Raw genomic sequence first — 22,727 nt, forward strand, 5'->3', positions numbered from 1 at the left:
GGTACGCGGGCCTCTCACTGTTGTGGCCTCTCCTGTTGTGGAGCACAGGCTCCGGACGCGCAGGCTCAGCGACCATGGCGCACGGGCCCAGCCACTCCGTGGCATGTGGGATCTTTCCAGACCGGGGCACGAACCCATGTCCCCTGCATCAGCAGGCAGACTCTCAACCACTGCGCCACCAGGGAAGCCCACGTGACTCTTTCTGAATTATGATTTTCTCAGGGTATATGCCCAGTAGTGGGATTGCTAGGTCATATGGTAGTTCTATTTTTAGTTTTTTACGAACCTCCATACTGTTCTCCATAGTGGCTGTATCAATTTACGTTCCCACCAACAGTGCAAGAGGGTTCCCTTTTCTCCACACCCTCTCCAGCATTTATTGTTTGTAGATTTTTTGATGATGACCATTCTGACTGGTGTGAGGTGATACCTCATTGTAGTTTTGATTTACATGTCTCTAATGATTAGTGATGTTGAGTGTCCTTTCATGTGTTTGTTGACAATCTGTATATCTTCTCTGGAGAAATGTCTATTTAGGTCTTCTGCCCATTTTTGGATTGGGTTGTTTGTTTTTTTAACATTGAGCTGTATGAGCTGTTTATATATTTTGGAGATTAATCCTTTGTCCATTGATTTGTTTGCAAATATCTTCTCCCATTCTGAGGGTTGTCTTTTCGTCTTGTTTATAGTTTCCTTTGCTATGCAAAAGCCTTTAAGCTTCATTAGGTCCCGTTTGTTTATTTTCGTTTTTATTACCATTACTCTGGAAGGTGGGTCAGAAAGGATCTTGCTGTGATTTATATCATGGAGTGTTCTGCCTATGTTTTCCTCTAAGAGTTTTATAGTGTCTGGCCTTACATTTAGGTCTTTAATCCATTTTGAATTTATTTTTGTGTATGGTGTTAGGGAGTGTTCTAATTTCATTCTTTTACATGTAGCTGTCCAGTTTTCTCAGCACCACTTATTGAAGAGGCTGTCTTTTCTCCATTATATGTTCTTGCCTCCTTTATCAAAGATAAGGTGACCATATGTGTGTGGGTTTATCTCTGGACTTTCTATCCTGTTCCATTGATCTATATTTCTGATTTTGTGCCAGTACCATACTGTCTTGATTACTGTAGCTTTGTAGTATAGTCTGAAGTCAGGGAGCCTGATTCCTCCAGCTCCGTTTTTCTTTCTCAAGATTGCTTTGGCTATTCGGGGTCTTTTGTGTTTCCATATGAATTGTGAAATTTTTTGTTCTAGTTCTGTGAAAAATGCCATTGGTAGCTTGATAGGGATTGCATTGAATCTGTAGACTGCTTTGGGTAGTATAGTCATTTTCACAATATTGATTCTTCCAATCCAAGAACATGATATATCTCTCCATCAGTTGGTATCATCTTTAATTTCTTTCATCAGTGTCTTATAGTTTTCTGCATACAGGTCTTTTGTCTCCTTAGGTAGGTTTATTCCTAGGTATTTTATTATTTTTGTTGCAGTGGTAAATGGGAGTGTTTTCTTAATTTCTCTTTCAGATTTTTCGTCATTAGTGTATAGGAATGCAAGAGAATTCTGTGCAATAATTTTGTATCCTGCTACTTTACCATATTCATTGATTAGCTCTAGTAGTTTTCTGGTAGCATCTTTAGGATTCTCTATGTATAGTGTCATGTCATCTGCAAACAGTGACACTTTTAGTTCTTCTTTTCCGATTTGGATTCCTTTTATTTCTTTTTCTTCTCTGATTGCTGTGGCTAAAACTTCCAATACTATGTTGAATAATAGTGGTAAGAGTGGGCAACCTTGTCTTAGTCCTGATCTTAGTGGAAATGGTTTCAGGTTTTCACCATTGAGAACGATGTTGGCTGTGGGCTTGTCATATATGACCTTTATTATGTTGAGGTAAGTTCGCTTTATGCCTACTTTCTGGAGGGTTTTTATCATAAGTGTTGAATTTTGTCAAAAGCTTTTTCTGCATCTATTGAGATTATCATATGGTTTTTCTCCTTCAATTTGTTAATATGGTTTATCACATTGATTGATTTGCGTATATTGAAGAATCCTTGCATTCCTGGGATAAACCCCACTTCATCATGGTGTATGATCCTTTTAATGTGCTGTTGGATTCTGTTTGCTAGTATTTTGTTGAGAATTTTTGTATCTATGTTCATCAGTGATATTGGCCTGTAGTTTTCTTTTTTTGTGACATCTTTGTCTGGTCTTGGTATCAGGGTGACAGTGGACTTGTAGAATGAGTTTGGGAGTGTTCCTCCCTCTGCTATATTTTGGAAGAGTTTGAGAAGGATAGGTGTTAGCTCTTTTCTAAATGTTTGATAGAATTTGCCTGTGAAGCCATCTGGTCTTGGGCTTTTGTTTGTTGTTTCAATTTCAGTGTTTGTGATTGGTCTGCTTATATTTTCTGTTTCTTCCTGGTTCAGTCTCAGAAGGTTGTGCTTTTCTAAGAGTTTGTCCATTTCTTCCAGGTTGTCCATTTTATTGGCATATAGTTGCTTGTAATAATCTCTCATGATCCTTTGTGTTTCTGCAGTGTTGGTTGTTACTTCTCCTTTTTCATTTCTAATTCTCTTGATTTGAGTCTTCTTCCTTTTTTTCTTGATAAGTCTGGCTAATGGCTATCAATTTTGTTTATCCTCTCAAAGAACCAGCTTTTAGTTTTATTGATCTTTGCTATCATTTCCTTCATTTCTTTTTCATTTATTTCTGATCTGATCTTTATGATTTCTTTCCTTCTGCTAACTTTGGGGTTTTATTGTTCTTCTTTCTATATTTGCTTTAGGTGTAAAGTTACGTTGTTTATTTGAGATGTTTCTTGTTTCTTGAGGTAGGATTGTATTGCTATAAACTTTCCTCTTAGAACTGCTTTTGCTGCATCCCATAGGTTTTGGGTCATCATGTTTTCCTTTCATTTGTTTCTAGGTATTTTTTGATTACCTCTTTGATTTCTTCAGTGATCTCTTGGTTATTTAGCAGTATATTGTTTAGCCTCCATATGTTTGTAATTTTTATAGATTTTTTCCTGTAAGTGATATCTAGTCTCATGGCATTGTAGTTGGAAAAGATACTTGATACGATTTCAATTTTCTTAAATTTAGCAAGGCTTGATTTGTGACCCAAGATATGATCTATCCTGGAGAATGTTCCATGAGCATTTGAAAGTGTATTCTGTTGTTTTGGAATGGGATGTCCTATAAATATCAATTAAGTCCATCTTTTTTAATGTATCATTTAAAGCTTGTGTTTCCTTACTTATTTTCATTTTGGATGATCTGTCCATTTGTTAAAGTGGGGTGTTAAAGTCCCCTACTATTATTGTGTTGCTGTCGATTTCCCCTTTTATGACTGTTAGCATTTGCCTTATGTATAGAGGTGCTCCTGTGTTGGGTGCAATTGTTATATCTTCTTCTTGGATTGATCCCTTGATCATTATGTAGTGTCCTTCCTTGTCTCTTGTAACATTCTTTATTTTAAAGTCTATTTTATCTGATATGAGAATTGCTCCTCCAGCTTTCTTTTGATTTCCATTTGCATGGAATATCTTTTTCCATCCCCTCACTTTCAGTCTGTATGTGTCCCTAGGTCTGAAGTGGGTCTCTTGTAGACAGCATATATACGGGTCATGTTTTTGTATCCATTCAGCCAGTCTATGTCTTTTGGTTGGAGCATTTAATCCATTTACATTAAGGTAGCTATTGATATGCATGTTCCTATGACCATTTTCTTAATTGTTTTGTGTTTGTTATTGTAGGTGTTTTCCTTCTCTTGTGTTTCCTGCCTAGGGAAGTTCCTTTAGCATTTGTTGTAAAGCTGGCTTGGTGGTGCTGAATTCTCTTAGCTCTTGCTTGTCTGTAAATGTTTTAATTTCTCCGTCGAATCTGAATGAGAACCTTTCTGGGTACAGTAATCTTGGTTGTAGCTTTTTCCCTTTCATCACTTTAAATATGTCCTGTCTCCCTTCTTGGCTTGCAGAGTTTCTGCTGAAAGATCAGCTGTTAACCTTATGGGGATTCCCTTGTATGTTATTTGTTGCTTTTCCCTTGCTGCTTTTAATATTTTTTCTTTGTATTTAATTTTTGATCATTTGATTAATATGTGTTTTGGCACGTTTCTCCTTGGATTTATCCTATATGGGACTCTCTGCACTTCCTGGACTTGATTGACTATTTGCTTACCCATATTAGGGAAGTTTTCAACTATAATCTCTTCAAATATTTTCTCAGTCCCTTTCTGTTTCTCTTCTTCTTCTGGGACCCTTATAATTTGAACGTTGGTGCATTTAGTGTTGTCCCAGAGGTCTCTGAGATTGTCCTTGATTCTTTTCATTCTTTTTTATTTATTCTGCTCTGTGGTAGTTATTTCCACTATTTTATCTTCCAGGTCACTTTTCCGTTCTTCTGCCTCAGTTATTCTGGTATTGATTCCTTCTAGAGAATTTTTAATTTCATTTATTGTGTTGTTCATCATTGTTTGTTTGCTCTTTAGTTCTTTTAGTTCCTTGTTAAACGTTTCTTGTATTTTCTCCATTCTATTTCCAAGATTTTAGATCATCTATCATTACTATCATTACTCTGAATTCTTTTTGAGGTAGACTGCCTATTTCCTCTTCATTTATTTGGTCTGGTGGGTTTTTACCTTGCTCCTTCATCTGCTGTGTGTTTCTCTGTCTTCTCATTTTGCTTAACTTACTGTGTTTGGGGTCTCCTTTTCACAGGCTGCATGTTTGTAGTTTCTGTTGTTTTTGGTACCTGCTCCCAGTGGGTAAGGTTGGTTCAGTGGGTTGTGTAGGCTTCCTGGTGGAGTGGACTGGTGCTGGTGTTCTGGTGGATGAGGCTGGATCTTGTCTTTCTGGTGGGCAGGACTGCATCTGTTGGTGTGTTTTAGGGTGTCTGTGACTTTATTATGATTTTAGGAAGCCTCTCTGCTAATGGGTGGGATTGTGTTCCTGTCTTGAGGTGTTTGGCATAGGGTGTCCATCACTGTAGCTTGCTGGTCGTTTGGTGGTCCTGGGTCTTAGCATTGAGATAGAGATCTCTGGGAGATGTTTTGCCGTTTGATATTACATGGGGCCAGGAGGTCTCTGCTGGACCAATGTCCTGAACTTGGCTCTCCCACCTCAGAGGCTCAGGCCTGACACCCAGCCAGAGCACCAGACCGTGTCAGCCAAACAGCCAGGTATGTGAGGAGTTTCTTGCCTTTGGGGAAATCTGAGGTCTTCTTCCAGCGTTCAGTAGGTGTTCTGTTCCACATGTAGATGTAGTTTTGACGTATATGTGGGGAGGAAGGTGATGTCCACATCCTATACCTCTGCCATCTTGAAGGCGCCTCCCTGGATATTTATTTTTAACTTTTGCTCATAATGAAGCAAGTGATGCTGTGTTTTAAAAAATCATCTTCAGCTGTCCTCAGAGACCAGTCCCAGCCATTCATCCTGTAACATTATATTACATTTAAATTATCTTTTGGTGAAAAGAAATGAATTCTGCATTTTATACACTTTGGGGTTAACTGACAAACCATTAAAATATCATACATTTTAATGAGGTCTTAAGTGCTCATCACTCTACATAGCTCTTGCTCACCATGAAAGTTCTAGAACACCCAAACTGGTTTTTACCTCATTCGGTAAGATGAGTTCACTGATCACATACTTGGATGTTGTAACAATGTCAAAAATCCCAGACAGGGAAATTAGGTTACATTTTTGTGCTTTATCTGCCAGAGTATGGGAGAACAAGCATATAGCCTTTCCAGCTTTCATCATTTGAGACAGGGATCATTGTACTTTTCTTGCATATTATTTCTGAGCAGTCATATAATCCTTATTGTCCTTAACTACATGACCTTGAAGGAATAGGACCATGTGAGAGCCTTCCTTACTTTTGCTGCATTTCCAAAAGCAACTCACCTTATCTTTACTTTAAAAATCTCCACTTCTTTTTTTAAATCAGTTTGCTTTTATTTATTTATTTGGTTGCACCAGCTCCTTAGTTGTGGCAGCCAGGCTTCTTATTTGCGGCCTGCATGTGGGATCTTGTTCCCTGACAGGCGATCGAACCCGGGACCCCTTCACTGGGAGCTCGGAGTCTTATCCACTGTGCCACCAGTGCAGTCCCAAATCTTCACTTCTTATTTTCAAATTTTTTAGAATGTTTTTTCACATTTTGGGGGTAAGTATTGAAAATATACAGCAATGTTGAAAGAATTTTACAGTTAAAACCTGTATACTTACCACCTAAATTCTAGCATTTACTGGACTTGCTTTATCACATATTTATTACCTACCATCCCTCTACCCATTTAATAATCTGTCTAAGGTTTGATGCATTTTAAAGTAAATTTCAGACGTCAGTATACTTTACCCTAACTCCTTTCAGACGTCAGTATACTTTACCCTAACTCCTTACCCTAACTCCTTCATGCAGATTAACTAAAGTTCACTAATTCTGTATAGATTTTTTTTCTTTTGATGTAAAAGTTACATGCAATTTGTATAAATGTAAAAATGGTTAGTGTAACATTTGCTAAACAAATGCAGGACACAGAACCTTATCTTCTCCTTAGAAAATTCCCTCATGCCCTGTCCCAGTCAATTCCTGTCCCTACCTCACCCCGAGAAGCAACCACTATTTGCCTGTGCTAGACTTTTGTATCAATGGAATCATACCGTATGTATTCTTCTGTGTAAGGTTTCTTTCACTCAGCATTATGTATTTCAGATTTATCCAGATTGCATGTACCAGTAGTTCATTCCTTTTTATTGCTGAGTAGTAGTCTATCATATGAATATGCTGTTTCTTTATCTGTTCTCACTGCTTCCTAAATTCCTATTTCTAATGGATGTTTCAGCTTATCTGGATGTAGCTATCTTAAGCATTGCAAATGTTATGACCACTGTCTTAAGTAACCATTTTCTAAATGCTAATACATTTAGCAAATACCAATGCTAAACCTTGGTCTTTATCCCTCAATATTCCTAAGCAATAGGTGGACCTTACCCCTTCCCTCCCTTCCCCTGCAAGACCCTACCCCCAAATCCCTTAATTAAATTGAGTTCTTAGAATGTTAAATTCGAAAGAACCTTAGAGATCATCTGCTTAAAACCCCTCAAATGAGGAAACAGGCCAAATGAGGGAAAGCAACTTATCCTAAAAAATGGCAAAGCTGAACTCAAACCAAGTCTTCTGATCCCAAGTTGAATGTTGTTTACACTATTTTAGTGATATTTTAGTCATTAAATTTAATAGACAAGCAGTTTACTTTTGTACATGACTCTTCTGAAAACATATATGTAGAACAAATAGAGCTCTCATACATGGCTGGTGGGAATGCAGGTGGTACAGCCACTTGGGAAAAGTTGAGCATTTTCTTTTAAACATATATGTATCCTGTGATCCAGTAATCCTTCTTTTACCCATTTAGCCAACAGAAATGAAAATATAAGTCCACCCCAAAACCTGTACCTGGTAGAATAAGATGAAAGGCATAAGAAGAGTATCAGTTGAGTTCCATGGGGTTCAAAGAGGAATTACATCTCTGGTTTGGAAGAATTAGGGAAGGTTTCACAATCAGGTGCCTTTTGAGATGAACCTCAGGGATTAGACGGGCCTTCGGGAAGTGAGATTCTGTCATGGGGAAAAGCATTTCTTTAATTCACCTGGGAGTAGGATAGATAAAAGCATGGCTAAGAAAAGCGTGGTCTTGTTTTTGTTGTTGTTGTTGTTGCTGTTGTTTTTTATTGGGGTAGAGTTGTTTTAAAATGTTGTTAGTTTCTACTGTACAACTAAGTGGAATTCCCTGTGCTGTACTGCAGGTTCTCATTAATTATCTATTTTATACGTATTAGTGTATATATGTCAATCCCAATCTCCCAGTTCATCCCACCCCTGGTCTTGTTTATGTTAAAATAAAATTGTTCTGTTTTTCAAACTGTGCATATAATGTGTAAAGAAATAATGAAAACTAAAGATGGAGAGATGGGTTTGTAGACAGCATCACTGAGAGGGTGAGGAATGTGTTAACCGTGGATTGGTACATATATTTGTGGGTGACGTGATTGACATAGACTACTAATATTTTATTTTGCCAAGAAAAGGCATTTTAATAAAACTCACTTTGCAAAATGCGATGATTGATTCAATCAACGATTATCGATGAATGCTAAACCGTTGGTTGACAACTTATTGGGATAATCAGACTCTCTCAAAATATTACCCTGCAGATTGTTAATTACAAAGGGAAAGATACATTTATAACAGAGAAATTCGGGGCGGGTTGGTGGTTATTGCTTTAACCAACTGTTGGAACTTAACATAACCCGTAAATATAACAAAGCTCATTATGTGACTTGTGATGTGATGCACTGAGCCAAGCTCTTATATAGTGTTCTTAGATGTTGTAACACTTATACAGTGTTCTCGACAACAGTGTTTTCCTTGAATCTAATGGTGAAGAAGCAGTCGAACAAGTTCAAGGTCTGGGACATTTTACATAATGACTGCCTGAACTTTTCTAAAATGTCAACATCATGAAAGAAGTCAGGGAAATTATCCTAGTTCTAGATGGGAGGAGACTATAAAACACAATAACTAATGTCATCCATAATACTTGATTGGTTTCTCTAAACAGCAACAAAAATTCATAAATTGCATTATTGGAACAATTAAGCAAATTCAGATATAGATTGTATGTCAGATAATTTTATATCAGTATTAAATTTCTTGGCATGATTGTGGTTATGTTGGGGGGACGTTCTTGTTTTTGGGAGGTACATGCTGAAGTATTTAGGAGTGAAAGGTATTGATGTCTGTAATTTTCAAATGTTTCCTCAAAAATTTATGTATGCACACACACGGAGAGAGTGTTTGCATATGTGGGAAAATGTTAACAGTGGATACATTTCAGTGAAGCGTATTTTATTTTGAAATTTCCAAAATAAAAAGTTGGAAGAAAAAGTAAGAAGGAAAATAAACTACCTTCTATCGTCATGGAATGAAACTTTTAAAAACATTTTTTATTTCTTTTTTTTGGCCGTACTGCGAGGCTTGCGGGATCTTAGTTTCCCGACCAGGGATCAAACCTAGGCCCTGGCTGTGAAAGCACAGAGTCCTAACCACAGGACTGCCAGGGAATTCCCTTAAAAACTTATTATTAAGGAAATTTACATCACTTAGCCTCATCACTTAGCTGCAGCAGTTATCAACGCATGACAGTTCTGCTTCATCCCTTCACCCCATCAGACCCTGGGCCATTTTGAAGCAGATCTCAGACATAATTTTGTAATCCTTAAGTATCATTCTCTTTAAAAAAACATAATATAGGGACTTCCCTGGTGGTTCAGTGGTTAAGACTCTGAGCTCCCAATGCCGGGGGCCTGGGTTCCATCCCTGGTCAGGGAACTAGATCCCGCATGCTGCAACTAAGAGGCTGCATGCTGCAACTAAGACCTGACGCAGCCAAATAAATAAATATTTTTTAAAAACCAACATAACAATAAATTAATACACCCCTTTGTACCTAAAACCCAGTCTCAAGTCATCAACTCCAGTGCAGTCTCGTCTCATCTCTCCCCTTTCCCACTCATTAGATTACCTTGAAGCAAATCTGAGACATTGACTGCAACACTTTTACAAAGGAATTTTCACTTCAGGCTTTAAAATTTTTTTTCATATTGTTATAATCATAGTGTACCTACGTTTGTAAACTGCTTGAAATCATTTCAGATGATGTATGAGTCATACAGCAATGTATGAGTCTTTTAAAATCTTGTTTTTTCATTTTAATGTAACTGAAATTTCATCAAATTGGCAGATAACATTTTTCTGGAGATTTTATACTCTGCTGATCCCAAATTGGATGCTGCACGAGTGATTTTAAAGAAAATTGAATGCCGTAATCTATACAAGTTTGTGGGTGAGACTCAGCCTATGGGACAAATAAAGATTAAAAGGGTAAGTTGAAAGGTCCTCTGACCCCCAAGAGGAAACCATTAGCCCATCACAATACCATGACTGTATTCTAAGCCCTTTACACGTTCTCACTTAATCCTCACGTCAGTCTTCTGAGCCCTGCCCTGCAGATGAAGAAACTGAGGCTTGGGAGAGATTAAATAATTTGCCTATGGAAGCACAGTTAGTGAGCCAGGATTCAAAGCCAAGTCTCATTTACTCCAAAACCTTTACTCTCTCATGTCAGAAGTGAGAGGGGGGCCTCAAATTTTGTCTAGACCCAAAGGCAAGAAAATGAATGTAAGAAAAAGGGGCCTCAAAATGAGGCATCTGCATGAGCTTCTTTGACACTCTAAGGACCTGCTTTAACTAATTCCTTCTTTCGCAGATTATCAGGTTCTCGCAGATGGTGCTTGCTTGCCTTCTTTAGTTCAGTTATCAGTTATCTCTCCTGCTTGTTGAAGGGTTTTCTCTTTGCCAGAAAGCCCATAACAAAAGCCACACTGATAACCACACCCTGCCTCATGATACTTCCTTGGGTCACACTTTACTTGTTTTACTAATACGTTAATGCCACGTTTTTTTCAATGTGAAATGCTGTTATGAAAATCGCACTATTGTGATTTGATTAAAAGATGGCATAGGCAGAAGCCATATATTTGTTAGGGAAATCTCTACCCACTTTTTTTGGTAAAGTGCTGTTTTTAGAGAGGGAACCTCTTCGTGACACAAACACTGTAGAATGAAGAACTGGAGTTCTAACATGAGGAGCCTCGTCTTTTCTAGGAAAACTACGAAAGCCTTCCGAAAGGGGTCGCCAGTGCTAAACCCAGTGACATGGTGCTAGAACCTGAACTGAAGGCTGAAGATTTCATAGTGGATGTAAGTAGTTGGTCCAGTAACATACTAAGCAAAGAATTTATTTAAAATAAAGCACCACTACCCCCCCTCATTATAACAATAGTACATGTTCATTATAGAAAATTTGGAAAGTACAGAAAGATGGAAGAAAGAGAATCACCTGTGATATCACAGAAAAAAACTAACATTAAGCAGTTTTAAAACCTTCTTTGACATTTTTATGTCAATATTGTAAATATTTTTATGTAATTGTGGTCATGTCATTAATAGAATGTTATATATAGTGATTATTGAATGTTTTCTTGATCAAAAAAGTAATACATACCAATAATATTTTAATTGCACACACACACACAGAGGAAAAAGTTAAGACTTTTTGACTCCTATTTTCATAGAGGATGTAGTGTCTTCTTGTATCCTAATGAGAATGCCAAACGGCTTTCTCACATTTTCTTGTTTCCTCCAAGAAATTCTTTTCAGAGTTCTACTCCTCTGAAATCTCAGGACAGTGTTCTCTGTGTGTTTTTTCCATAAGCCTCTCATTTGTTATTCTCTTGCTGATGCATCTTTGAGCAAAAGGCAATCTCTCCATAACCATTCTTTGCCAAGGGACACAGTGAGTGAACTGCCCTTGGACCCTCTCTCTATTCACTTGACTGCGTGTTGAAGTGCCTCAGATCTGCAGATCAGGCTGCAGTTTCCTGTTTCATTAGATGAGGTTCCACCAGAATAAAGGGATCTCACATCCCGACTTCCTGAGGCTCTGAAAGGCTTCACTCTCCAGAATGTTATCCCTGGGCTCCCACGTGTCTGCCCTTTGCCCTCAGTGCAGGCATTACTCCTAGTCGGTCCCCCACCTCCCCATCTGCCAATGGATAGAGGATCAGAGGTACTTCCAAGTGGCTGCCATGCATAGGAGAAAATGACATACACGTGGCCAATAGACATGAAAAAAGTTTAACTTTCTTGTTAACCTATAGGCAAATTGATGCAACGAGTTTTTTGATTATCAGACGTATGAGATAAAAATTTTTTTATAAGATTTTGTGATAATAAAGGTATGTGAAAATGGGAGTGTAAATTGATACAAGAGACCAAACTAGGGTCAATTTTAACTGACCCAGCAGTTTCATTCTGGGGATTTGTCCAAAGGAGGTGATCGGTTTTTCAAAAAAAGCACAAATATATTTATTGTGGCTTTATTATAGTGTGAAATTAGGGGGAAAATGTGTATGTCTTTTTTTTTTTTTTTGGCCATGCCACGTGGCATGTGGGATCTTAGTTCCCCAACCAGGGATCGAACCCGCGCCCCTTGCATTGAAAGCGTGGAGTCTTAAGCACTGGACCACCAGGGAAGTCCCTATATATGTCTCTCAATAGGAAATTCAGTGGAATAATGCAAACATTAAAAGTTGTTTTTAACATCGAAAGATGTTTATAATAAGTGAAAAAAAGTACATACGGAATGATTTTGTTTCTTTAAATGTATATACATTACATTTAAATGTGTGTGTGCAGTGAACATATTGAAAAAATTTTGGATATATTAATAGTAAAATGTTAACACTGTTTCTACCCGAGTGGTGGAATTGCAGGTGATTTTTTTTTTTTTACAGTGAGTATGGTAAAAGAGTTTCATAATCTGAAACTCTTTCCATTTTAAGATGGGTAAAGCCTATCTGTATTCTGAGAAAGCAATAAAACTGCTAATTAAATGTCTTATCATGAATTAGCATCTAGTTATAGCTTGACAGTGTAATATATTTACGTGGTGCATCTTACCATACATGGCCCCTTTGGGGACTGTATGTAGTAACTTTTATTATTATGTAATGGGCTATAAAACATAATTTACTATTTAGAATTAAAGATTCATTGTTGTTGGTCTGTAGCTACTTTTTTACTCTTTGAGTGCTTGGTTAAGAACGGGATCTGTGTATAACATTGCCCTTCTGGAAAATAACTGTTTTATCAAATCTGCTTTAAGGAGGAATTTACAGTTATGCATTATGAAGAAACTAGGGATTGCCTTTTATTACTATTCTAAAGCCAAGGAAATAAATACCGAAGAAGTAGTGGCACTTAAATTGTTGAAAATTTGATTAGTGTTCATGCCTTACCACGATGGGTAAAATGTCAATGCTGCATCAGGTCCCTCCCTTATGAAACAACACCCAGGAGAGAGACCTGTGACAGCACCAGCCCTGGGACCGTGGGGAGGACTGAGCAATTCTCCCTCACAGATAAAGGAATGCTGCTATCAAAGCCAGTAGACCATGCAGAGTGGGAGGGCTGGCTGTGTACTGCAGACCCCTGGTCTCACTTCTGGACCATGGCTGAATATCAGATGTCCACCCTTGTCTCACAGGCCACTGGCAGCATAGCCAGCAAAGCACATATACCGGTTTTCTTCAGTCACCACTCACAGGATAAGCCCCTCTTATCATCTGTTCTTTTCTGTACTGTCATCACCACATTACTCTATTTCTTCCCCTTACTTCACTTCCAGTCTCTTCCCTGTCCCAAACCTGTCCGTGGAGCCCTTTGGAATTTCCACTCCGTAATTAACTAACTCCCCTCTGTCTTTAGCCTCTTCCCTGACTATCTTTTTGCCTTTGTTGCAGCCTGGCTGTCCCCTGAGAGCCTGATTCCCCTGCAGCTCTTTCAGGAAAAGCACATTCCTCAGGGTCAGGAGACCTTCCTGTTCATCAGTTCTCTTGTTCCCTAGTACCACTTCAAGACCCCATGCAAGATCCCTGTTCCTCTGAGACTGACATCCTTAAACCATCTCCTGTCCTCTTGGTTGAAGGTTTCGGCATGGTGCAGAGCCTCCCACTCTACTCCGGTTCCTGCCATCATCCTTAGTGGCTTCATAGTCCACATGGCGCCAACTCTGATCTCCTTATCCTCATCTTCAGTGACCTTATCCCCTCCACCTCTGAACCTTATCAACATTTGAAAATGCCCTCCCTCTAAAAATCAGTAACTGAAGCATCCCATCTCTGTCCATAAACCCCTTTCTTCATTACTTGCTTGTTCCTAGCTCATCGGGACCTCCAGTTTACTGTCTCCTGACTTTCTTCCAGCTGGTTAGTGATCTTCTATCTTTATTTCTCTCCCAGTCTAACTTAGATCATGTTTCCATTAATTCAGTCATTTTCTGCAATTACCCTCAACTCCCTCGCAAAACGCTGAATGACAGTTCATGGTCACCAACCCTAGGTGGGCCCTCTGGACTTTCTGGCAAGCTTAGTGCAATTCTCCTAGTCTCCATAGTGACTATTTCAAACCATCTTCACTCCTCCCAAATCTCCAGCCCTGCTTCCCAAACCCCAACTGTATTCACTCTCAGTGACTAACTCCACTTCAGCTCTTATTTCAGAGATAAAATATAGGTTATTAGATAGGAACTCTCTCCACCTACACCGTCAAATAAACAAGCCTGCCTCCATGTGCAGCTGTGTTCAGACTTCGTGCTGGTACAGTGGGGAAGTGTCTCTCTTCCTACCAAAAGGCTAAGGGTAACCCTTCTAATTGTGTTCCAGGCCAGGGCTGTCCAATAGAACTTCCTGTGGTGATGGAAATGGTCTGTATCTGTGCTGTCCATTTCAGTAGTGACTAGCCACACATGTCTATTGAGCACTGAAATGTGGCTGCTGCAGTTGAAGAACTAATTTTATTCTTATATTTAATGTTAACGACTTGACATGTAAAAATCCACACATGGCCAGTGGTTACCCCATTGGGCAGTACAGCCAGAGAGCAATTTGTCTCAGAACGTCTGCAGAACCACACAGTATGCGTTCTCTCCTCTCTCTCTTTGACTTTCCCATCAGCAGTTAAACAGACTTTCATCTTAAGAAAATAACAAACCCCGCACCCCTCTTTACCCATCTTCTCTTCTTCAGGGTTAAACTCATCAAAAAATTGTGTCCCCTTACCTTTCCTGGGTACCATGATCCGCTTCATATTCTCCCCTCTTGCCTCTCGTAACAGCCAAACTTCCAAAAGTTGTCTTCTCTCTCACTTCTCATCTACTTCTTTTTTGTTTTGCCTTGTTTGTTGTTTGTTTGTTTTGGCCACGCCACATGGCTTTCGGGATCTTCGATCCCCAAACAGGGGTCAAACCCGTGCCCCCTGCACAGAGTCTTAACCACCGGCCCGCCAGGGAAGTCCCGTCTCATCTACTTCTGAACCTTTTCTCTGTCACCATCACTATACAGCTATATTTCATTTTATTGCAAGTCATTTTATTGCACTTTGCATGTATTGCAATATCTCTGACGTCTGCCTGTATTAAAACTACTGTCACTAAGATCACCAATGACTTCAGTGTTACTAAAACCAGCAGACAAGTTTCAGTCCTCTCTGCTTCAGAGCTGTTTCTTCTGCCTGGAATTCTTTTCTTTCCTACCTAGGCCTGGTTAATTCCTGCTCACTTATTAGTAAAGTCACTTTCCCAGGAAAACATTTCCAGTCATTGCCTAGGAGCCCCAGACTACTAGGTTCCCAGGTTACAAAGTTTCACAGTACCATTTGCTTTTCCTTGGTAGCTCTTATGACAAATGGTGTTAGATAATTACTTTTTTTTGGCCAGGCTGTACAGCTTGCAGGATCTTAGTTCCCTGACCAGGGATGGAATCCGGGCCCAGCAGTGAGAGCACCAAGCCCTAACCACTGGACCACTAGGGAATTCCCGATAGTTACTTTTTAAATTATTTGTTCTACCTCAGTCTAGGCCATGTGGTCTACGGGGGCTGCGATTTTATCAAGGGTCCTTGTATCTCTACACAACAGTGCCTGCCACGTTTCTATCACATAGTAGGTATTGACGTTATACCCTAATTACGTTGAAAGCACAAATACCCCTCCCACCCCACCCAGATTTCAAAGACCAATTCCCTATGGGTCATGCACCAGAGCTACCTTTATTCCGCTATGAGCCACCCTACCAGGGCTCCTACTTCTCAACCTCCAGAGAGCTCTGCTTCATTTCCTGTGATGCCCCACAACCCTGAATTGAACTCTCATTGCTATTATGTACACGATCACTTATTTATTGCTTGTATTAAGGTTATCAACATGGATTATGGGATGGAAGACAAGAATCCTATTGATCATGTTCGCTTCTATTGTAAGAGTGAGCCCAGCCAGGCAATCATGATTACTAAAAATCAGGTAACTACTTAGGTAAAACAAATATACTACAGTGGCATTTGGAACTTTACAGTAAATTGCATTTTACTTTCAGGTTGAGTCCTAAAGTCAATGTGTACTGTTAAAAAAAAAAGAAGCAGAAGCATATCTTTAAAATTAAAGTATACCTGATTTTGTGTAGCCTAGACCATCTTAGGAGCCAGTTTTTCCTGTTTGCTAAACACGGAAGAAAGCTCTGTTTTTTGGTTTAGAGGCTAGCTTATAAGTCTGGTGGGAAGGGAGTGTCATATGGTTGAAGTCATCTAAGTGAAATGTGCATATTTGCATATCTTCTGTGTGAGAGTCAGTAGTCTTCATGTAATTATATCATACAAACCTTTCATCTTCTATTAATGGACATAAAATTGCGGGACATTTTGCAATATGACAGCTGCCTTGAATTCTTTTCTCTGGATTATCATTGGGATAAAATAGCAAAACAACATGGTGCTTTTAATATAACATCAAGCATGGAGCTTAGGAACAGCTGATCTCTCTTCAGTGTGTGAATTCAAGGTGACAGTGAAATTTTTCCTTCTTTAAAAAGGTTTCACAGTTTTTGCCAGAGGTATTTGCTGAGCAGCTGATTCGAGTTTATTGTAAGAAGACTGATAAAAGGAGTCTGTATGCTGCACAACAGCATTTCGTTCACTGGTGTTTAATCAATGACTTCACCAAGCCACAGGTGGGTGACATTATTCACATACATTGCACAAATGTTTAAGTAAAAAACACAAGCAATCCTTACATCCCTCTGAAAAGTTCTCATTTAAATATAGTCATTTGTTGAACTTATTTACAAAACAGAAACAGACTCACAGACTTAGAGAACGAACTTACGGTTACTGGGGGGAACGGTACGGGGGAGGAATAGTTGGGGAGTTTGAGATTGACATGTACACACTGCTATATTTAAAATGGATAACCAACAAGGACCTTGTGTGGCACAGGGAACTCTGCTCAATATTATGTAATAACTTAAATGGGAAAAGAATTTGAAAAAGAAGAGATACATGTGTATATATAACTGAATCACTTTGCTGTACACCTGAAACTAACACAACATTGTTAATCAATTATACTTCAATATGAAATTAAAAGTTTAAAGTAAATAAATAAATGTCATTTGGTTTTGGTTTGGGAGAAAAAGGTTTTTCCACATTAAGCTCTCCTTTTAAAATGCCTGAACCTGTGTCCACCAGCAGTTTCTTCCTACAGCAATTGTGAGTGGGTGCTCTGTTTATCACTATTGTCCTAATAAAAGTTTAAGATGGTGAACATGTGAATAGTACTTGACAGTGTTCTCACCAGTTGTCTCACCCAGTCCTCCCAGTGACCCTGGGGGGTGAGATATTGTGTCCTCATCTTGAAGAGAAGGTTACCAAAGCTGAGTTTTAACTTATTTAAGGCCACATATAACTGATAACAAGTTTTCTAACTTATTTCAAACTCAGCATTCCCAAACCTATAACCTATTTAAATTCTCTAGTTGCCAATCCCATAGAGAATATTGTTGAAATTGTCCCTTATTGACCTGCACATGGTGGGTGCCTGGCACAGAGAATGTGACCAGTTGATATTTGTTGACTGAATGAATATGATTGGCAGGCAGGTGGGAAACAGAGTTCTACTTCCTGGCCTGGTGCCGTCTCTCACAACACCTTAGCTGCTTCCCACCCCGCCCCCATGTGTTGGGTGCTGAAGGAAACAAAAACCAAAGGTGAGACGTGAAAGAGTAGCCCAGTACATCGGCTCTTTGTCAGATGCCAGAGGGAGGGACACAGGTGAGTCTGTTAGGACTCAGAGCTTTGGGAGAGCTGTCAGAAAAGCCTTAGAGAAGTTCCTTTAGCATTTGTTGTAGAGCTGGTTTGGTGGTGCTGAATTCCAAAATATGCAAGAAGCTCATGCAGCTCAATATCAAAAACAAAACAAAACAACCCAATCCAAAAATGGGCAGAAGACCTAAATAGACATTTCTCCAGAGAAGATATACAGATTGCCAACAAACACATGAAAGGATGCTCAGCGTCGCTAATCATTAGAGAAATGCAGATCAAAACTACAATGAGGTATCACCTCACACCAGTCAGAATGGCCATCATCAAAAAAGCTACAAACAATAAATGCTGGAGAGGATGTGGAGAAAAGGGAACCCTCCTGCACTGTTGGTGAGACTGTAAATTGTTACAGCCACTATGGAGAACAGTATGGAGGTTCCTAAAAAACTAAAAATAGAACTACCATACGACCCAGCAATCCCACTACTTGGCATATACCCTGAGAAAACCATAATTCAAAAAGAGTCATGTACCACAATGTTCACTCTAGCACTATTTACAATAGCCAGGACATGGAAGCAACCTAAGGGTCCACTGACAGATGAATGGATAAAGAGGATGTGGCACATATATACAATGCAATATTACTCAGCCATAAAAAGAAACGAAATTGAGTTATTTGTAGTGAGGTGGAGTATGTCCAGAGTCTGTCATACAGAGTGATGCAAGTCAGAAAGAGAAAAACAAATACCGTATGCCAACACATATATATGGAATCTTAAAAAAAAAAAAATGGTTCTGAAGAACCTAGGGGCAGGACAGGAATAAAGACACAGATGTAGAGAATGGACTTGAGGACACGGGGAGGGGGAAGGGTAAGCTGGGACGAAGTGAGAGAGTGGCATGGACTTATATATACACTACCAAATATAAAATAGATAGCTAGTGGGAAGCAGCCGCATAGCACAGGGAGATCAGCTCGGTGCTTTGTGACCACCTAGAGGGGTGGGATAGGGGTAGGAGGGAGACGCAATAGTGAGGGGATACGGGGATATATGTATATGTATAGCTGATTCACTTTGTTATAAAGCAGAAACTAACGCCATTGTAAAGCAATTATACTCCAATAAAGATGTTAAAAAAAAAAAAAGGAAGAAAGAAAAGTCTTAGGCAGGAGGGAGGATTCTGCTACATCCAGAAGGCTGGATTGTGTTTGGATGAGTAGCAGAGAGAAATGGGAGCTACACAAAAATGAAACTGGAACAAGTTGGGTGTGTCTGGGGGCCTCAAAGTCTTATTGTTGAGGTGATGGAAACGGAAGAGTCGGCTGGATTGTGGACAAGCGTGGGTAATCAGCTAAGAAAGATTTATTGTTATATACGGTGGGCAGAGTATTCAAGACTTACCATGCTGCTGTCAGCTAGAGTGAGACCAGTGGAAATAAGGAAGTATGTCTGTCTTAGGTACTGTAGCTCCTAAGGAGACTAAACCCCTGATGAAGAAGGAAAACTCTAGAAGCAGATGGATTGGAAGGTGGAGAGACTGGAAGCAGAGAGACAAGAGGCTATTCAAGTTCAGCCATGTGATAGTGACCTTAAATCCAGATACATTCAGTCAGGGAATGAGTGTTTTCACCAGGCCCTATGTTAGGGGCCAGGGATGGAACGGTACCTGAGACAGTTCCCATGGGTTTCGCTCTATTTGGGGATAACAGACACATGAGTAAATAACAGTCACAATGGTGTGGTAAGTGCTTTGGGGTCAGGGGCAGTGTGGGCAGTCTTAGAGGAGCAAAAAGGAGCCGGGTTTAAGTCTGGTTGGTTGGGGAAGGCTTATTTAAAGAGGGACTTGGAAGCTGAGACCTGAAGAATGGGTGAGGAGTCAGCTGGGTAAAGTGGGGTGGGGGGGAGGCCGGAAGGTGAGAGAGAACAGGGTGCATTTAGGGATGGGGGCGGGGCACTGTGCACAGTGCTGTAAGCCAAGAGCACCAGAGCAGTGGGAGCCACTGGGGTGTGTAAGCAGGAAAGTGACATAGTCAAGTCGGCGTTCATAAAATTCACTAGAGTTGAAATTAGAACGGGTAGAGATAAGGACGTTTGGTAGAAATAGAGACGAGTTTGAAAACAAATCATGTTGACTTGAGGTATGGGTCTTCCGAATATGAGTGTCATGGCAATAGTGTGGCTGCTTTTAATAATAGCTCTATCAAGTCAGATCCAGCATAGGTCAGCAGAAGAAATGTGATACGGGGCATGAGATCCGAAAGCTTTAGAAGAGCTAAATGGGCAAACAGGACAGTGAGACAACAGGAGGGAGCTGCTGCCACCTCTAGGGTGGGAGGAGGGAGTCCAGGTGCTGGGCCACCTGCAGAAGCTAGAACCACAGCCACTGTACCCAGCCAGAGGGGTTAGGGGAGAGACACCCTGGCTTCTCTGCCCCCCTCTCTTCCAGCCTCCCACCAGTGCCTCCCATCGGCCAAACCTGACTGGAGGCCAGTAGACACGGGAGCTGGGAAACGTAGTTCACAAGAGCAGCTCCTGTTATGCAGCACAGCAGAGGGAGGCGAAGAGGGGATCTGAGAGCAAGTAGGCAACTGAAGGCCACGATGTTCTATCACAAGCATTCTCTTCCTAGTGCGATAAAGGATCTCACGAATCCTGTACCCTCATATAACCTCGAGAATCCATCCACAAGTTCAAGAACGATTCAGGATAGAGTCAGGTGTTAGAGGGCCTAGCTTCTCACACTCTTTGTTTTCAAGTCGTAGTGTCACTTCACTTTGACACCATCCCTTGTTTTGGGTGGAGTCAATGCTGATGGGGCCAAAGTTATAGCCTTGATTGTGGAGCAAAGCTCAAGTTCTGCAGGCGCACACTGTCCTTCCCCTCTTTGCCGTCTTACGGACCTGGGACATTTATTACAGGGGAGACTAGGAAAGAGAGGAGCAGGGGTCCAGTGCGGGCCCTCTTTCTCCTGGAAAGAGGAGAGTGTGTTCCGTGGAAGTGTGTGAAGGGAGAGGGCCGTAAAACCTAGCCATGTGAAAATAGGTCTGGTGGCTTTTGCTCTGAGGGCTCTTCCCTTGCTAGGACCGTGGTGCTTTTAATTCAGCCCACACACTGAGCATATATACAGTCTGGGGTTTCCCAAGAGTAAGTCTGTCCAGAAGCAATCTGTCTGCAGGACGGAGATATGTGTACCTGAGGCGTTCGCTCAAAACCATGAAAACTGGCTTTTCTCTATGTCTAGTTTCTCTCTTTGACAGGATGGTGATATTGTAGCCCCACTTATAACACCTCGAAAACTGGAGTGGAATTACACAGATTCAGCCCAGAGTCCAGCTTACACCCGAGAAGCATCCAAATCCAGAGTCCAGCTTTTTCCAGATGACTCAGTGTGAATGTCTGCAACCAGTTGTTTACAAAAAGCCTCTCCCTCCTCCCCCCAACACAATTAATTTAGGGAATTTGATTACAGAGTTCTACAACTAGTGCTTTTTATTTTATATTTTGAATGTACACACATGCTAAGTCATTTTTATTTAGAGGAACAGGTATTAGGCAAACTTTATTACATGAGCTATGGAAAGCACAGCCTTGCCTATTTTTAATATTAATCAAAGCCTTTCTTCTTTAGCAGCCTGTTTTCTTAGAATAACTGCCGTTTTATGTACTTTGAACTCTTAGGACATACGATTGTTTTTTAAAAATTTGGAAATTAGACAAAGGTGCACACTGGAATTTGCATTTGGGATTGTCACGAACAGCCACAGTTAAAAGCAAAACGTAAAATCCTGCGCCCCTGAGGAGGTGCCCATCACCCCAAATTTGAAGAGAGCTCTCCTTGAGTGACTGGAATACTAGTGAAAGGCACCTACCCTCACCCTTTTAGCCCCCTGTAAGCTGCCATGTGGGATCAACAGTAGATGAGGGCCAGGAGGGGCTCCAGTGTTTTGATGACAGGCCTGATTGATTTGCTGAAAAGATCTGAGGGCTCTGGCCTCCTCTGAAGTGGGGCATAAAACTACCTTATAGGAGACCCCTAGCCCCAGTGGCAGAGGGATCCCCCAAACCAAGCTGTTCTCTGGGTCAGCTGTGGCTCTAGCCGGTGTTGGTTTCTTTCTCTCCTGAGTGCTCACTGCCCGAGCCCTGAGGGTTCTGCCACTGCCCAGCCTGGAGAAGGCAGCTTCCCTCCCACCTGCTCTCTGCATCTTGCTTGGGTGCTGATCAGAGGTCATGACAGGAACCGTCCATCCTCAGGGCTCCTCAGAGCTGGGACTTCATTTTTGCTGGTAGCTACGCGTGCAGAGATGAAGTGATTGCCCAGTGAACTCCAGGTTCCGCTCTGTGTCTCTACGCCACTGGTTGAGCAGCGCTCCTGAACTGAGGGCTCTCCTCCCATACGCACATCCCCAGCACTACAGAAATTCACCAAGAGCAAAGTCTGGAGTTAGAGCCAAAGCTGGTGGCTGCCAGAGGCAGGGCAGTGGGAAGTGTAGTCATGAGCCCCTAACATCTTGTGCTTCGACAGTCCCTTACAAAAGCCTGACACTCCCTGGCAGGCTGGGCCTGGGGAGCCAGCCCTGGCCCTGGGCAAGAGCAAGAGGGAGTGGGGAGGAACTCAGACCACAGGCCAGCGGATTATCCCCAGGGCCTTAGGAGTGCTGCACCTTCCACTGTGTAACCAGGCTCTCTGCTGTAGACACTAGGGTGACAGGTATTTTGGAATGTCTGCCGTTGTGCACTATCGCCCCTCCCCCATCCCTCAGTAGATAAAGAGTTGACCCTAATTCATAGAGTAGTTAGAACCCTTCTCTCCCACCACGGTGCTGTGTGGTGGGGTTGTGGTCACACATGGGCTCATAGAAGCACAAGGAAAGTGGTCCGTGGTACTGAGTCACGTCCATTTTAACCAAGGTGCCTCTGTAATGTTCAGCAGGGAGAAGCATCCG

At 40.9% G+C, this 22,727-nt stretch overlaps 1 protein-coding gene across 1 annotated transcript in view; it reads left to right on the plus strand.

Moving 5' to 3' along the window:
• SAMHD1 (SAM and HD domain containing deoxynucleoside triphosphate triphosphohydrolase 1) overlaps positions 1-21,176 on the plus strand; it is a 62,207-nt gene extending 41,031 nt beyond the window's left edge. Inside the window, exons 12-16 of the mRNA XM_007447732.1 lie at positions 9,808-9,947; positions 10,731-10,826; positions 15,879-15,983; positions 16,549-16,686; positions 21,042-21,176. Coding sequence (XP_007447794.1) covers positions 9,808-9,947; positions 10,731-10,826; positions 15,879-15,983; positions 16,549-16,686; positions 21,042-21,176 — 614 coding nt within the window. The remainder of the gene's footprint in view (positions 1-9,807; positions 9,948-10,730; positions 10,827-15,878; positions 15,984-16,548; positions 16,687-21,041) is intronic.
• The last annotated feature ends 1,551 nt before the right edge of the window (positions 21,177-22,727 follow it).

Source organism: Lipotes vexillifer, unplaced genomic scaffold, assembly GCF_000442215.2.
Source record: "Lipotes vexillifer unplaced genomic scaffold, Lipotes_vexillifer_v1.1 scaffold397, whole genome shotgun sequence".
Classification (NCBI taxonomy): Eukaryota; Metazoa; Chordata; class Mammalia; order Artiodactyla; family Lipotidae; genus Lipotes; species Lipotes vexillifer.